Source organism: Globicephala melas, chromosome 18, assembly GCF_963455315.2.
Source record: "Globicephala melas chromosome 18, mGloMel1.2, whole genome shotgun sequence".
Taxonomy (NCBI): domain Eukaryota; kingdom Metazoa; phylum Chordata; class Mammalia; order Artiodactyla; family Delphinidae; genus Globicephala; species Globicephala melas.
This window is the reverse complement of record NC_083331.1, coordinates 13,827,303-13,839,686: the sequence shown is the minus strand read 5'-3', so window position 1 is coordinate 13,839,686 and position 12,384 is coordinate 13,827,303. Positions and strand designations below refer to the sequence as shown.

The 12,384-nt window shown below is 37.0% G+C and overlaps 1 protein-coding gene across 4 annotated transcripts in view; it reads left to right on the top strand.

Annotated features, from left to right (window-relative positions):
• Positions 1 to 12,384, top strand: part of PROSER1 (proline and serine rich 1) — a 149,428-nt gene that overhangs the window by 121,418 nt on the left and 15,626 nt on the right. For all 4 annotated transcript variants that reach the window (XM_060288054.1, XM_060288052.2, XM_060288053.2 and 1 more), the window contains exons 2-6: positions 2,992 to 3,057; positions 5,385 to 5,453; positions 7,404 to 7,498; positions 8,486 to 8,579; positions 10,406 to 10,516. In XM_060288054.1, coding sequence (XP_060144037.1) covers positions 5,436 to 5,453; positions 7,404 to 7,498; positions 8,486 to 8,579; positions 10,406 to 10,516 — 318 coding nt within the window. In that variant the 5' untranslated portion in view covers positions 2,992 to 3,057; positions 5,385 to 5,435. The remainder of the gene's footprint in view (positions 1 to 2,991; positions 3,058 to 5,384; positions 5,454 to 7,403; positions 7,499 to 8,485; positions 8,580 to 10,405; positions 10,517 to 12,384) is intronic.

Below are 12,384 nucleotides of genomic sequence, written 5' to 3'. Positions count from 1 at the left end.
AGCTACGAATTCTTGTGATTGGTTCTCTTTGAGGGACTGCGTGCAGATTGTGTAAAATACGGGCTTAAGGATTGCAAAACTGGTTGGAATTTTAACGTGTAGGGTAGGAGTTTAAATCTTGATATATTTCACGATACAAATAGAAATTATGTTAACGCTAAACTTCTTGAGAATCAGTGCGGTGTTGCGGATATCATATTCAGAGCCCCTGGTTCCGAAACCCGCTACAAATCTTTAATAGCTCTGTAGTTTCGGATAAGTGATTTTAATATTTCTGAACCGATTTCCTCTTTAGTAACGTAAGAGTGAGTGAAAACTAGAGATAATAGCGTAGGGAGTTTCTTTAACGGTAGTTATTATCACAGGTTTTTAAAATCTGAGTATAAGCGGACTATATTTGTTGCCTGTGCCGGACAAAATTAGTGTCCTAATAAGTGTGGCATTAAGTTTAAAGTCATTCTTAGGAATGGGCTTCAAACACTCGCATTTCAAAACTTTTTTCTCCTGCTTTCAAGTTTTTGCTTCATTTTGAGGCTATTGTGCATAGCCTACCTCCCAGAATGAACGGGACAGCAAAAAATTTGGCATGTACCCTTGAGCCTAACACTATTTCAAGCGCAAAATGTACGAGTTTACAAAGTTAAACCTGGAAGAACTGACAAACCATTCTTATGCTAATACAGGGTCCTTTGCTTAGAATTTCCGGGCAATTATCTCGCCATTTTCATATCTTTAAGACCCTTGTTGACGCGAAAAGACTTGTTACCTTGTGCTCTGGTGATTATTATTTATTTCAGCTTACGAAGTTATTAATAAAATTGCTTGTGGACATGCTGTTTTTCTTCATTCTCTGTAAAGCAAAATGTTTGTTTTCTTTCATCCTTTTTAAAGCTTTTTTCTTCGTCAAATTTGAGTGTTAGGTTAAATTTACATTTGTAAGGATATTAAGGATTTTTTGAATTTCTGCTTTTGCAAACCCAATTTGTCCAATGAAAATTTGCAATAAAACATTAGCTTGATAATTATATGCTTAGAATTTGCCACAGTTTGTTCATGAGCTGATGTTAAACTACGGTTTATGAGAAAATAATTTGTTCGGGTAGACCAGTTGATTTCTACCTTTGGAAGCTGTAGAGTGTTGGTTTGCATATTCTCTCCCTTCTAAACTCTGGGAAGATGACATAGTAATTACTAATGAAGGGAATAGGAAATTTTCCAGAGATTAAAGTCAAATACATAGCAACTTAAGTCCTTATTTCTGGTCTGAAATCAAAATACATCTTTTGCTGTCTATGCCAAATAACTAGATACATCAACATAGTATTAGGCTATTAAAATGGGATGAATATATAAGCATATCTAAGTGTGTGAATTACTGTTGGCTTTTTAAAAATTGCTCTCAGACTTTGTAAATGTAAGTCGGTTTAAACCAGGTAGTATCTTTCTGAATGTCACCATTACGTCTGTAGGTAATACTGGCTGTCACAACTGTCATTTAAAACAAAGCCATGTAAGAAGACACTAGAAAAAGAAATAGGAGGGGAGAAGAAAGGAGGGGAAAAAGCAATATTTAATTTGCTTTTTAAGAAGGGGGTAATAACAATAATAGTCATTTATTACTGAGCACTTAACTGAGTGTGTCTATTCTAAGCACTTTCTCCATGCGTTATTTGATTAGATCCTCCTAACAACCCTCATTTTACAGAGGTCAGATCTAGTATCTGTGAGGTTAACCAGCCAGCTCAAAGTTACCCACCTGGTGAGGGAGGAGAGCACTGTTCAAAGTTGGGTAGTCTGACTCCTGAGTGCCATGGTGTTGTGCCTGGGGATACAGCTGGGCCTCTCAGGTGCTGATCAAAAAATTAAGACATGACTTGGCATCAACACAGTCCAGGATTTGGGCCAGAAACTTGCTTTTGATTGTGTCCAATAATGGCAATAATACTCGAACTCCCAAGAGTACATTATCCAGAATACCATTCCCTCCCCTTTTTCAGTGAAATTTCAGCTACTGAGCTCCCTGGATGTGTTTCTCTGTTGACTGGTCGTAGTATTTTCTCTTAGCAGAATGATGCATGTGAAAAGTACAAATACGATTATTTTGTAGTGAATGCAAAGGGATTAGTTGATTTTTCTTTTTCTGGAGTGTAACTGACCTACAACACTGTCCGTGTTTATCTGTATACTAGAAAATGACCACTACAATATGTCTAGTTACCATCTGTCACCATACAAAGGGGATTAGTGGATTTTTAATGAGTAGTTGTTACCAAATTTTGATAGTCTGGTGTTTCCATCTGTAAGCTTAACATATAGTTGCAAGGAGATAATACATGATTTCGTTGGGCGCTAGATAGTGCTGGGTCAAGGCCATCGACTCCTCTCTGAACTTCCCTATTATGTGTCACATCTACTCTCGACTGTTTTAATCCTCACAGTAACTGAGGTGGGTAGTGATTGGTGAGGAGGCTCTCAGGGCAATTAAAATGCCTTTCAGAGGCCGCACTGCCAGTTAGCGTCAGGTGCACAGATTGGCTCCTGGGTTCACATCCCTGTAGAAATACTGAGAGCCTGGACTAGACCATGTCTTATTCATGTTTCTCTATCACTTAGCACATATAGGTGTGCAATAAATAATTATCTGATGAATGAGTGATGGGTAGTACGTTTAACCTTAAAAATGACGGCTTGTTGGATTTTGGATGCTTTAAAACTGCAGTTACTTTTCCAGGAATACTTAATTTCTGTTAATGTCGAATCATATCTCTCACAATTCTGTTCCCTTCCTTTGTAGGAGTGAGTAGGGAGGCCCAGGGGCTTTTCCGGCTGTCTCAGTGTATCCCTTACAGCATGGAACTTGGGAAGGTAGAATGTCACATCACCATGGTGACTTTATCGGCCTCCTTGTGCCAGGGCTGTTTGAGTTGCTTAGGCAGTTTTGATATATGCATATGATTACATATATTCATTCTGTTTTTCTATGTTTTTTAGGCTGTTTTGACAGAGTACAAATTAAAAGCAATTGAATATGTGCATGGATATTTCTCCAGTGAACAGGTATTCCTTTATTTGTTTAAGCAACAGCATTTTTTTTGTTCTTTTTCTTTCACACTGATGTTCTGATTAGTGTCTTTATTTACCTGCTGGTCAAGTTCAGAATTGCTTTTACTTTGTTGCTGTGTTTATTCAGGAACTTTAGAAGCTTTCAGTTTTAGCAGAAAACTTTACATGATTTATAGTTGGGATAGTTTATAAGCATACCCACTTTCACCACGATATCATATGCTAACATGATTTTAAAATGCAGTGTCTGAAGAAAGCAGTTCAAAGTGTTTATATTCTGGGCACAGTATCATATGTTATAAACTTCTAATGGTAAACATACCCAAAATTGTACAGTATTTATGAGTCAGTAATTGCAAAATTCTCTACATTTTATAAAACTTGAACAAATGGTGATATATGTTCTTACATGAAGCCACTATGTAAAAATTTTAGCAAATAAGAAAAAAAATAGTGTCTAATAAGTAGTTTCTGTAATTGCCAGAAGACTAATACTTTCAGTGTGGTAGTTTAGTGGGGACTTTCACCCAACTTTAGGGGGAGTTTGCTGATTTTGACAAACAGGTTTGCACATATATACACACACACATATGCAGAGAAAGCTGGATTTCCAAGAGATACTTGGAAAATACTTGATAGAGAAATAGACCAGAAATGGAAATGTACATCTGAAGAACAGAAAAGGTTGGGAACGTGAGTAGGGTAGACAGTGGATGAATCTATAGATTGAGTTAGTAAATGCTCCAACTTTTCATCTGTTTCTCAAGACTTTCAAAACTTGAATAACTTTAAGCCTGTCGTTCTGCCTACTGAAGTCCTCAAAGCTGCTTTGTGACTGGCACGTGTTGCTGCCTATTCAATGAGGGTTTTGCAGCTATCCCATTACTTTTCAAAATTGCCTTATGCTTTTTTAAAAATTTAAATGTTTCAGAGAAAGATTTATGATTTCACATAGCTGATAGCTTTTCTTTCCTTCTCTTGTGTTTCTGTGTATATATGTGAAATTTTGTAGATAACTTCCTACTGTGGAAATTTAATGACTTTGCTAAAAATTTAATGACTTTGCTAAAGTTATTAAAAATTTTATCAAGCTACTTTCTAAGTGTGACCTTCTAAGCTTATTATAATGATTATTATATTATAATATAATAATCATACATGATAAGTTATAAAGTTTTATGGTTGGTAAAGTCCCAGGTGACATTTACTCTATATAGTAAAAACATTATTCTCATAAAAGTAAGGGCATAGACTCTTAGAAAATTGTGTAGAAAGTAACCACAATACTTATTTGCTATTTATGTATCGCTCATTAAGGAGTGAAGTGTTTTTACTCTTCTTCACAGACCACACCAGTTCCTAACATTAACCTCGCTTTGTGGAATAATTGAAGCCTTAACACGTTTTTAGGAGCTCACAGTAAAATAATTCATTAACCCAGATTTTATTACCCTCTCGTCTTGAGTCTTTTTTTCCCCTTTTGGGGTGTCCTTAGAGGCAGTGAACCCAGGTGGTGGTGACCACGCAGAGACTTCAGTGTTGTGATCGTGGTGTCTGCTCACCTCTTCCTGGCTGTTGCACAGTATCTCCCTCATTCACTTGAACTTCGCTGGTGGTAGTGGGAGAGAGCCTGGCTGGCTGTGCTCTCAAAATGACTTACCATTTAGAAGCTGCTGGCGTGATTCAGGGTGATTCTTACATTTTTAGGGAATAGATCTGTGGTCTAAGTAAGAGTAGTATGCCCTCCAGATGTGATTTAAAGAGTAGAAGTTAGTGAACCTACACTAAACCACACCACTGAACACTCTTTCGTGATTGATTAAAACTGTTATTCTCCACTAAATGTTTTGAAACTTTCCATTCATACTATATCTTTATATTCCTACGCGATGTTTTTATCTCCATCTAGTACCTTTCCAGCTTTCCTTTTTTTCAGGTACTTTCTTCTTCCTGTACCTTATACTTTCCTTTATTCTAGACCAATGCTGTCCAAGACTTTCTGTGATGGTGGAAATGCTCTCTCTCTCTGCAGTGACCATCATGGTAGCTACCAGCTTCATATGGCTGTTGAGCGCTTAAAATATGGCTTGTGCCAGTAAGGAACTGAGTTTTTGATTTGGTTTGATTGCAGTTGATTTAAATTTCAGTAGCTGCACTTGGCTACTCCATCAGCCCAGTCTGAACTCTGGTGTCACGCTTATGCCTCATCCCTGGGGCCTAGGCGGCACACTTTGAATAGTAATTCAAAGTACTGAAATACATCTTCGAGAAATGTCTGCAAACACATTGTCATTAGAGCTAAATTAGTTCTTTGCTTTCAGGTGGTTGATTTACTGAGATATTTCTCCTGGGCTGAGCCTCAGTTGAAGGCAATGAAAGCATTACAGCATGTAAGTATTTTTCCTTAGAATGTAAAATTTAACTATTTTGAATTCTCCCCTAGTTTTCTCTAATTCATCTCGAGTTGTAATTTGTTTCCATTAGATATGCTAAATTTCATTATACTTTGATTATTCAAAATAACTATGTTAAAAAATTAAAACTTGTAAATTTAAATCGTATGTACTGTACTATTAAATTGTACAGGGTCCTAATTGGCAGATTGGAGTAGAAAATATTTATAAGCAAGCAAAACAGGGCTTGAATTCTTAAGTATTTTTATTTACTTTTATTCTTGTATATCTTCACCCTCTTGTATTTAGTCTTAGAAGAATAGTCAGACTGGTTTATGCTTACATTTTTTAGACCAACACTGTCCAAATTAACTTTCAGCGATGATGGAAATGTTTTATATCAGCTCTATCCACTATGGTAACCACTGGCTACCTGTGGCTTTTGTGCACTTAAAACATGTCATCTGTCTGAGGAAGGGTATTTTTAAGGTATTATTTAATTTCAATTTAAACAGGCACACGTGTCTAGTGGCGACTTACTATATGGATAGCACAGCTCTAGAGCCTAGATTAACAGAGGCATCAAAGTCAAACAGGACCTGGCTGTATAGGAAGATTTTCCTGGGAGTATCAGGCATTGATCACTTTAAGGAAGTCTACAATCCTTAGCTTCCTAAACTAATTTGCCTAAGAAAGTGCTGGGTCTGTTAGTGCTTCTTCTCTTTAACAATAGCTTTTTTTCTGCTTTACCAAAAAAAAAAAAAAAAAGTTGTCTCACCCGTCAGCTAGGGGTGAAAATCTTTCTCTAAGGACCAAAGAGACAATGCACTATCCTGAGAGGGAGAGCAAAACAGAGCTTCCGTAAGAAATACTGATGGGGACCTTGCCTTATTTTATCAGGACAGCAAACTCATGACAAAGCTCTTAGGCTGGCTTGCCTATCCACCTACCTTAGAATTAAAAATCAGAGGTGAGAAGGCTGCACAGGCACACCATAGTGCACTTATAGACAGAGTAAGTCTGATTTGACTGTTTTCCTACTGAAGACTGACAGGTTCTGTTATGGACATTTTCATAAAGTAAATGAACTACATCAGTAGTTCCAAGGTTTTCAGAAATATGTAATAAACTTACATATAAGGAAATCTATGTTTTGCAGGTACGTAAAACGTCTGGTAAAATTTTTAGATGTCAATTTAAAAACACGAAATGGGGTATATGGTTTTACCAGTTCTTTTGGTGGTACAGGAGTTAAAGTGTTTGAAAACCACTTTTGTTGATCAGTTAATTCTAACTGGTCTCCTTATCCTGACTTTGCTTTTGAATTTCCTGCACTGTTAACATACATTTATAAATTGACCTGCTTTTCAAAGATACAGGTATCCTAGGCAAATAAATTATGTAACAGTCCACACAATCTTGGATTGTCACAGTGCACGTTAACAAGGCTCTTAAGAAAGTTCAATAAAGAAACCTGTTTAACCCATCTTTCCTCTAATGATGTGATTGGAGTACCTTTCTTTAATAACACTATTCAGTGCCATGGACTTCACTAGTAAGTTCTGATTGTGGTGTACCTAGCACTCTAACTGAGGAATATAATTTTTTTCTAACTTCTCGAGCAGCGTGCCTCCCATATTTGTAAATATCCCTTTTTATATAGCCTTTCTGAGGAAAGTAGAACATCTAAATTTTTTTTTCCATAGATGAACATATTGAGAAATGTGGATAAGAAGGAGCACATAGGAGAACTTAGCTCTTCAATTAAAGTAGTTACGTTGAAAAGCCTAATTTTAATTCACATTGTTAGGACTTACTTTTGATTAAGCAGTTTTCATCTCAAATATTTATATTAAGAACATTTAATTACACTCCCCCCAAAAGGCAGTTTCTTGCATGAAAATTTCTCATGTTGAAAAAATTTCTCATTATTTTTTATATTAATAGAAAATGGTGGCTGTTCACCCAGCAGAAGTGGTCAATATACTCAACTGTTTCACCTTCAGTAAAGACAAACTAGTTGCACTTGAACTGCTAGCTTCGTAAGTATTTCTTTCTTTTTACTTCATTGGAGAAAAATTTGGAAGACTTTTTAAACGCTTTTTAACTCATTAGTGTATGTTAATGTATCAGAATTATGTTAGTAAATGGAACTCTAATAAAACTATGCAAGCATAGAGCTGAATTCTTATATCTAAGTATCTAGTGTGCTTATTACACATGGTTATAACTTATAAAATAGTGGGGCTTATCGAGTTTAATTATTTCAGTTTGTCTGCATTTCGGTGACTTGCTTTGCATTCCCACTCTGAATAACGTGAAAGGCTTGGTGACAAAGCCAGAGGACTTATAGTTGGATGGGTTCTTCCACGTTCTGACAACGTGTATTTTTTTGACTTAATATATACTTACTCTTTCTGGATCTTATTTTCCTTATTTGTGAGAATAAGGATCTCATCTACTTAGTAGGGATGTGAACTTTACACACTGTAAGATGTGTGAAAGCACCCAGCACAACATTTGAGAAAGGATTGTGATGAATGTAAGAGAAAAGGAACCTACTCTCCTATAATGTAAGAGTCTAGAAGTTGCTGTTTATTTACAGCATATGCATTTTTAAGTCCCTTATATATTTGTAAATGACCACAAAAAGCACAAAATTAAAATGAAGCATAAGGTTAAACTTCATTTTTAGATCAACCATGATTTTTAGGCATTTAGCACATGGGTTTGTTCTGTTGCCAGTAGCTCTCCTGACACTCATTGAGAGGGTATATTTGCAAGAATCTCAAAATAGTGATTTTTATTTGAAGTATTACTTTGTTACTTTCAGGTAGCCAGATAAATGTCAGTTCAGTTATTATATTTACCATCTTCATATAAACATGTTATTTACATTCACCAATTAAAACTAAATAATCATACTTTCCTCATTATGTCATGGGGAAAAGCTTACTCAGATATATCTATGTATTAAATATGTGTGTCCAGCTTCTTAAATGAAAAGCTAAATTGTATTTGCTTGGTAGAAACATTGTTGATGCACAGAATTCTCGTCCCATTGAAGATCTGTTCAGGATAAATATGTCTGAGAAGAAACGGTGCAAGAGAGTGCTTGAACAGGTAATTTCCTCAAGATTGCTCTGTAAATGGTATGTTGGTTTTCCTGAATGCTGATGAAGAAAACAGTACAGTCTTATTCCTATGTTAACTTTGTTGAATAACCTGAGTGCTGTTATGTGATGGGTTAAGAATGACACCCCAGCAGTCTTTGGGGCGGGGTGGGGGGGACACTGGTGAATGAAGAGACGGCTTGAGAGTGAGAAGCCAGCCCTCAGCGTGAGCCTCATGGGGTGTTTATTCTCGGTCCCTTGGTAGCTCTGCCATGGCTCCAAGCTTTTGTCTTTCATTTTATGTATTTAGGAACTTGACTGTTTAAATTTGTTTTGTCATCGGGCTTATTTTCATCAAATTCATAAAAGATTAGTAACAAAGCAAGATTGCAGTTTTTTAATTTAAAATCTGTAAAAGTGGGGGAAGTAGTACTTGTCCAAGCCTAGAAAACTTGATTCGTCATTTAAGGTAGTTATTTCTTAGGATTGTGATGGTTGGAGACTGAATTAGTGATTAGAAACCTGCTTGAGGAAGGCATGGACCGCTCCCCTAGGAGCTGCAGCTCAATCGTATTTAATCCTCACGCCCTCCACGAAGCGCAGGAGAGTGGAGAACTTGCCTTAGTCATAAGTTATTGTAGCAAAAGCAAGATCTGAGCCCACGTTTCTTTACTTTAATAACTTCATCGAGTTTTTTGACTAAATTCTTTAAGGCATTAAGCATTTACTACCGTAGTTTTCTTCCTTATGAAGCATTCTGATCATGTGACTTTCCCATCTCAGAAATAATCTGGGCCTGAGTCTTCTGTGGAATAGGTCCTTTAATCAATGTAAATTAGTACAACTTTTCTGAAAGGCAAACTTGCAGAGCCTTTAAAATGTTCGTACCTTTTGACCCCAAAATTCTATTTCTAGGAATTTATACTAAGGAAATAAATAGAAACATACACATTCATATATAAGGGCACTCACCCTGGTACTATTTATAATAGCCAAAAATTGAGATGATTTTTAGGGTTGGCATGTTTAATACGGGCTGGATTATATAGCTAATAATATCATATATACCTATAAAATACAGCATATATATATTTAACTTGATATTCTTATACAGTATAGATCCATTAGAATATATGTCACCTATTACAGTGCTTTTCATTCCTTTAATAAATATTTATTGAGCACTAATTCAGTATGTGTTAGGCACCATTTCAGAAGCTGGGGACACAATAATAAATAAGCTAGACCAAGATCTCATCCTTCAGTATATCTCATAATTATGTAACATTATGTTGAACACTGGTACCCAGAGAACTCTTACTTTTTCATCAGTATAGCTCTTTGGACACCCAGTGTCCCATGTTGTTGTTTGTGTTTTATCCACTAAGTTATGTAAACTTCTTCAGAGTGGAGACCGTGTCTCTTTCATGGCTGTGCTCTCTTTGCCTTACCTGTAATGTGAGCTTGGTGTTTATTGAGTTGGACAGTGTTATTTCTTGGTCGTTGGAGAAGTGAGACATATCAAACAGTAAATGGACTTCTTTGCACACAATTTACAAAATCCATTGTGACGATATCTTTGTATAGGAGTCTTATCTGTGACATTAAAAACATTAATACCATTTAAATAATTCCATTAAATGAAGTGATTTTACATATTAATTTTGGTCATGTTCACCAGTGGAAGTGCTGATTGATGTATGAACAGACTGAATGTGATGCTCTTCCTTAATTCATGTTATTTAGCAGGGCTTCCCAACATCCAGAATACTTAATTTGTGAGTTTATTTGATTTTTTTTTTTTTTTTAACTACCCTCTTCTTTGTTATTTTACAGGCTTTCAAGGCGGGCTGCAAAGCTCCTCATGCTATGATATCTTCTTGTGGAACAATCCCAGGAAATCCATATCCCAAAGGAAAACCTAGTCGCATAAATGGAATTTTCCCAGTAAGTATACTTTTGTGGCTATATACAAAACCTCTTCATATGAAATTGAGCATAGTTAATGATATTTAAAGAAAATGCCAGTTGATGGTGTGTCTACAAAGGAAAGGGATTTTGCTATGTCAGCAACGTAATTCATAGATTCACTACTGAATGAAAGTTCATACATAAGCTGTATTAAACTATTTGCGTAAAATGTAGAGAAGAACAAGCCAAATGGAAAAGAGGATGATTTGGTTTTATTTTTCCAAGTATTTTAGAAGCACTGATTTACATGTAGTAAAGGAGTATTTCTCAAATTCTCGGTATTCTGCAGACAGTTTCACAGTTAAGTGTGTTTGGGAAACTCTGAATGCAGCGTCTCCTTCCTGGAGAATCATGTTGCATAATAAAGGCTCTGAGAAGTCCCGTAAGAAATACACTTGTTTTTGTATCACCCAGTGTTCCTCAGAATTCTTTGTGAAATAATTTTTTCATAGAATGGTATATTTTTATTGCAGTGTGACAAATAACCTTAGAACTTAGTGGACTGAAACAGTAAACATTTAGTATCTCATGCAGTTTCTATGTATCAGGAATCTAGGAAAGGCTTAGCTTTGTTCTGGCTCAGGGTTTCTCATGAGGCTGTAGTCATCTGATGGCTTGATTGAAACACAAGCCTAGCTTCCGAGGTGGCTCACTCACATGCCTGGCAAATTAGTGTTGTTGTTGGCAGGGGGTCTTTGTTCCTTGCCATAAGGACTTTTCCTTAGTGCTGCTTGAGTACCTCCTGACATGGCAGCCGACTTCCACCAGAGCAGATAGTCCCGGAGAAGGCCAGCGGAAGCTGTGTTTTCTCTTATCACTCAGACTTGGGAGTCAACGGCCATCATTTCTGGAATATCCTATTTTTTATACAGGTCAGTTCTGTATAAAAGGACTGGAGGGCTGCACAAGGGCAGTAGGAGCTGAGGGTTGCTGGGGGCCACCTTGGAAGCTGGCTTCCATACTAGTATGTACCATTTAAAATACATGCTATCGGGGGGACACGTTGTAATAGGGTGTCAACTTATTTTGATCTGTTAATTACAGCAGACTTGAATGAGTCAGTATAAGCTATCACACTTACTGCTTATAGAAAACACCATTTTTTATTACTTATTTTCAACTGTAATACAAGAACTCTTTTTGATTCTTTGAGCGTTACACACTGTAACACTGGAGGTCTGTCTCTGGTTGTTCCTGTTGCACAGAGAAAAAATTAGAACGTACTTTTTTTTCTTTTTAATAAAATTATTTATTTTTATTTATTTTTATCTTTGGCTGTGTTGGGTCTTCATTGCTGCACGCGGGCTTTCTCTAGTTGTGGCGAGTGGGGGCTACCCTTCATTGCGGTGCACAGGCGTCTCATTGTGGTGGCTTCTCTTTGCTGCGGAGCACGGGCTCTAGGTGCGCGGGCTTCAGTAGTTGTGGCATGCGAGCTCAGTAGTTGTGGCTCGTGGGCTCTAGAGCGCAGGCTCAGTAGTTGTGGCTCATGGGCTTAGTTGCTCCGCAGTACGTGGAATCTTCCCAGACCAGGGCTCCAACCCGTGTCCACTGCATTGGCAGGCAGATTCTTAACCACTGCACCACCAGGGAAGCCCCAAAAAATTAGAACATACTTTATCCTCTTCTGTCATCTCCATGTGCATTGTGTGTTTCCTTCTACCTCTGTACATGTTATGAGGGTTCTGTGGCAGAGGAGGGTCGAGGACTTTGTCAGCATCAGGCAGCCGGGGCAGGATTGGGTTTGCAATCCAAGTCCTTAATCTCCTGCCAAGTTACATCCTTTTCTGTGTAATACAGTGGATGTCTTGTTTTGTTCTGTTTTTGCTTTTGGGTTTGTTTGGGTT